The sequence below is a fragment of the Carya illinoinensis genome, chromosome 7 (genome assembly GCF_018687715.1).
Source record: "Carya illinoinensis cultivar Pawnee chromosome 7, C.illinoinensisPawnee_v1, whole genome shotgun sequence".
Taxonomy (NCBI): domain Eukaryota; kingdom Viridiplantae; phylum Streptophyta; class Magnoliopsida; order Fagales; family Juglandaceae; genus Carya; species Carya illinoinensis.
The window spans coordinates 29,505,704-29,510,490 of record NC_056758.1 but is presented as its reverse complement, the minus strand read 5'-3'; the positions used below and the strand labels follow the sequence as shown (position 1 = coordinate 29,510,490).

General features: G+C 37.5%; 1 protein-coding gene across 2 annotated transcripts; it reads right to left on the bottom strand.

The window, feature by feature from the left end:
- Nucleotides 1-471: 471 nt before the first annotated feature.
- Nucleotides 472-4,485, bottom strand: LOC122317471 (sm-like protein LSM4). 2 transcript variants are annotated; one of them, XM_043134581.1, is made up of 8 exons: nucleotides 4,247-4,485; nucleotides 4,040-4,075; nucleotides 3,638-3,679; nucleotides 3,415-3,513; nucleotides 3,196-3,273; nucleotides 1,787-1,823; nucleotides 1,237-1,404; nucleotides 472-740 (listed from the first exon to the last, which is right to left on the bottom strand). In XM_043134581.1, exons 2-8 carry the CDS (start codon nucleotides 4,040-4,042, stop codon nucleotides 724-726), a joined length of 444 nt encoding a protein of 147 aa, XP_042990515.1. In that variant the 5' UTR covers nucleotides 4,043-4,075; nucleotides 4,247-4,485; the 3' UTR covers nucleotides 472-723. The 2 variants fall into 2 exon arrangements, with proteins under 2 accessions (XP_042990515.1, XP_042990514.1); XM_043134580.1 differs by having other exon boundaries at nucleotides 472-746; nucleotides 4,247-4,484.
- Between the last annotated feature and the right edge of the window lie 302 nt (nucleotides 4,486-4,787).

Genomic DNA, 4,787 nt, shown 5'->3' with positions numbered 1-4,787 from the left:
CGAAGGCCTCTATTCATGTTTTGTGCATTTCAGCCTTCCAGTTCCATTCGTGGGCAATTGCCCATTAGTTATCTTCTATTTTCTTTTCTTTACTTAATAGTTGACGTGGCAATCCCAACTCGTACGTGCGCCCAGCCTGCACCAAGTTCCCTGCCCGTAGAAGCACTGTTGAGACAAATAGCAATGATTCTTTTGTTTTTGACAAGTAAAAAGTGGTTAGTAGAAACAAATAGCAATGATTCCTGAACGAGCAAACCAATCACGTAACATATCAGCTTACAGAAAAGGAGTTGGAAAAAGAAATACATAATAGTATATTAGTACGCTCTCATTGATATAATTAGTAGGAAAAGACACGAATACCAGATGTTGAGTATTTTTTTCCCCCTATTTTGCTTTTTTTTTCTTTTTTTTTGGGGGGCGGGGGGGGGGGGGGGGGGGGTGGAGGGGGTGATTTTATAACTTGTAAGATTCAGTAATATAGGGCTTCTCAATAAAAAGAAAAACAACGGTACAAGCTTGTCACTTAATTCTGAGATAATACACCTACATTAACTACTCAAAATTAATCAATTCCAACTGGATTAATCCTAAGAGGTAAGCACTGGAGCAACTGAACACCTGGACGTTTCCAGAAAAATCTAACCACCCAGACAGCACATATGACTTTGGACCCAATGCACCTTCAACCCACCCACCGAAGTTGTTTTGCCATAACATGAATCAACCACGGCCACGCCCTGCACCTGTCAAGAAAAGTACGAACATTATGGCTTATTATGGATTCACATTAATCTCTAATAATCTCTGTGTGTGTGTGTATTGAATGGTAAGTCACACTGCACTAGTGGGTATTGTACCCACAACTTATGGGGAAGGAAATCCCTTTTGAGTTGGAGCTCGTTGGTCACCAGCATTAAGCAGAAATAGCATGAAAACATATAATGTCATGCAATACTCTTTTTAAATCAGTGCATAGATTTTGGTCATTGTGCTGATAGTTCTAACCAGATGTGACACCACAGAAAGGGCAAGAATAGTCAATGAGTAAGCCACTTTTACTTTTGACATAAACATAGATTAAATGTCTATCAGCACCTTGTATGATGTGACTACAAAAGCATATAACTACCACTGCGCATACTTGTAAGATGGAATTCATCGTAAGCACACTTGCATTCAAATCAACAAGAATAGAAATCACTAAGCAATATATATGGGTTTAGATAAGTTCACCTCTGCTTCCACCTGCTTTTCCACCAGATCCACCTCTGCCTCGGCCTCCACCTGAACCCTTAGCACCTCCATCTTCCAAACCACGCCCGATTCCTTTTGGTTGGCGTCCACCAGGACCATCCTCTCTACCCCTTCCTCTTCCACGCCCAACACCAGGTGGTCTCCTATCTGGAAAACACAATTGATAAAATAAGAAGCTAAATTTAAAGTAATTTCCACTTTTCTGATATAAAAGGCTTTATATTACCCCATTGGAGGGGAAAGCCTAAAAGGAACTCAAAGCAGGATCATGATTGGGATAAACAAAATCATATTCGTCAAAATATGGCATTTACAGTAAATTTTGCCAATCCTGACAAGAATGAATCCTTATAACCCTAAATTTGTGTAAAGTAAGTGATGCATCCAGCAGCAGGTTACAACCTGATTTCACAGATTCAAGAATGCAAGATGCACCTATCTGAATGCATATCTATTTAAACTATCCCCTCATTGCAGAAGTGAGTATCAGAACAAATAACCTAGATGTCTCTGATGAAAAAGTTTATACCTGAGCGGCTCTTGTCTTCCTGAACCTTATCTATCACCTAATAACACGACAGAAAAACATCTGATCAGTGAAATACAACACTAAAACAACCAAAAGAAATAAGAAAAAACTAGCCAAAGCAAATGATAACAGAATCACGGCATCCAAATTTCAAAATGTGTAAGCTAACAGTCGACATCAATTCATTCACAACAATATTGGATCCTGGAGTGTCACACCCCAATGGAAGGTCCAACCACATGACCAATACTCTAAAAAGACTAGTCAATGATAAAATTAGAGCCCCATTGGAACCTTACAAAGAGCAGGAACTTCACCTTCCCAAGCAATGTGGGATCCCATATACCACCTATCCTTATTCTTATCATATGGGGTATTACAATCTACCCCCCTTAAATTCCCGACGTCCTCGTCAGGCTAGTCTATCATATGTGGCACAACTCAAGTCTCGCATTTTTTGTTGAGATAGGTTCTAATACTATTTGTAACGCCCCAATGGAAAGCCCAAACCACATAGCCTATACTCTAAAAGGACTAGTCAATGATATAATTAGAACCCAATTGGAACCTTACAAATAACAAGAACTTCACCTTCCCAAGCAATGTGGGATCCCATATACCACCTATCCTTATCCTTATCATATGGCGTATTACACTCTACCCTCCTTAAATTCCCGACGTCCTCGTCAGGCTAGTCTATCATATGTGGCACAGCTCATGTCTCGCATTTTTTGTTGAGATATGCTCTAATACCATTTGTAACGCCCCAATGTAAAGCCCAAACCACATAGCCTATACTCTAAAAGGACTAGTCAATGATACAATTAGAACCTAATTGGAACCTTACAAATAGCAAGAACTTTACCTTCCCAAGCAATGTGGGATCCCATATACCACCTATCCTTATCCTTATCATATGGGGTATTACATAGAGTCATTCAACCAAAACAGTTGTGTTTTATGCTCATCTTGACCCAATCAGGAAAAAAAAAAAAATTGAAAAAGTAACAGCCATGTATTTGAAATAAAGGTGGGGGGGACCTAGTAGGTGGAACCCAATGCAAAAAGTGAAGCTGACTATTAATCCAAATAAAAAGCCAAGCATCTTTAATATTCATTAAATAGAAGAATTAATCAGATGCAAATAGCTTCAAAGAAAATAAATCAATAAAAAGTAGTGATAGTGCCATTCACAAAGTATAACACAAACTCTAGTCAGCCCTCACTTAATGCTGCCGGAAGAAACTAATAACTAACAATAGGAGTAGAAAGGGTGACAGATCAAATTAAGAATCTCATTATGCCTAGAAGATGCATTAGCCAATGAAAAGAGTGACACTAAAAGAACAAAAGACTGCCATATTACTTCTCTATTATCTGCAGATAATTTTAAAAATATTCTAATGTACCTCATCAGGAACTCGAAGGTATTTGATTGTATTCCCCCGGATGTAGCATTCAGGCATTCGCCAAAACCTATCTCCATCCTACATTATGATTCCAATAGCATGTGGTCATAATCTTAATCAGAATGCAATATTCATATTATCAAGAACAAACTCTTAGGAGAACAAAAGAAAATTCTTTTACAAAACATCATAGGGGCCAGCCAAAGGCAATATAATTACTTTAGAGGTACAGATGACTTCACGGAGATGAATGTTCATCCAAGTATCACAGTTGACCAAATGCCCGTTGTAGGTCTCCCCATTTTTCAGTTCCACCAGCTGTTACAACGCATGATAACTTCACAATATGAATCCATAAACATAACAAAATGCCTAGGAAGCTTTACAGACTGATGTTTATTAAAAACGTATAATAACTTCATCAAGGAGATGAAACTCTCACCATCGGATGCCCTTGGGCACTCTTAAGTAGAGAAAGTGGAAGCTACAAAAAGAAAAAAAAAAAGTGAGTAGAAAAGGTTCGTTTCAAGATTAAATTAAAATCAATATCAACCCGAATTCTCGGTTTGGTCGCGGGAAAGTCATAGAAAAGAGAATAAACTGAACTAATAAACTTGAAACATTTCATATTATTCATGAATTTCGAGGGCAAAAAAAGGCAACTTAATTGAAATCAGTACAAGCAATCGGCTCGTTTCAGTTCAGCTTCATTTTTGTGCTCTGTTTAAATAAAAACCAAAACGGTGGGAGAGAACGTTCTCGGAACCAAAGTTTCGGTTTCGCGTTTTTTCCCTCTATTTCCTCAGCAAACAAACAGAAGGTAAAAACCTTGTTCGGAACATACCATATTTTAGGGCACAGAAAGCAGGCCCAACAAAACCTGCAACAAAAAGTCATAGTCAAAATCTAATGCTTTTGAAAATACAGAACTAAGCTTTTTGCTAGATCAAGCAATATATGAAAAAATAGAGTTCAAAATGCTAACCTAAAAATAAAATAAAAAAGAAGAAGAAGAAGAAGAAAAAAACAAAGTTACTGATTGCGCTCTTACAGGCAGAGAGAGATTGCGTGTACACAGAAGATGAATTGCTTTGGCAATGAGAACCTTTTTCTTTGGCTACGTATTAGCTTTGAAACCCTAAAGTGCGATGCTCCGATCGCAGCCGGAAGGCGAAACAGAGAGAGTTTACCGACGAATCGAGCGGGTTTTTAAGGTGTTATTTTTTTGGGCGAGTACGCATAAGCTACTGTTTGGGAACCAAAGTCCTAAAGGGTTTCTTTTTCTTTACCGCTCTTGAGTTTTGACAAACGAAGAATTTATTTTTATTGGCATTGATTATTAAATTATTCGAATGAAATAATAATCCCATCTTATCACGTGATTTTATTGAAAAATTCTGTTGTCCAAATGACTAACACAATAGAGGGTGAATTGATTTGTATTAAAAAAAAAATAACAATTATAAATTAAATATATAATATAAAATATAAACAAAATATGAAATAACAATAAATATAAAAAGTAAGGGTAAGAGAGAAGCAAACTCAGTATGTTAACGAGGTTCGGCCTCACTGCCTACGTCCTCGCCTCA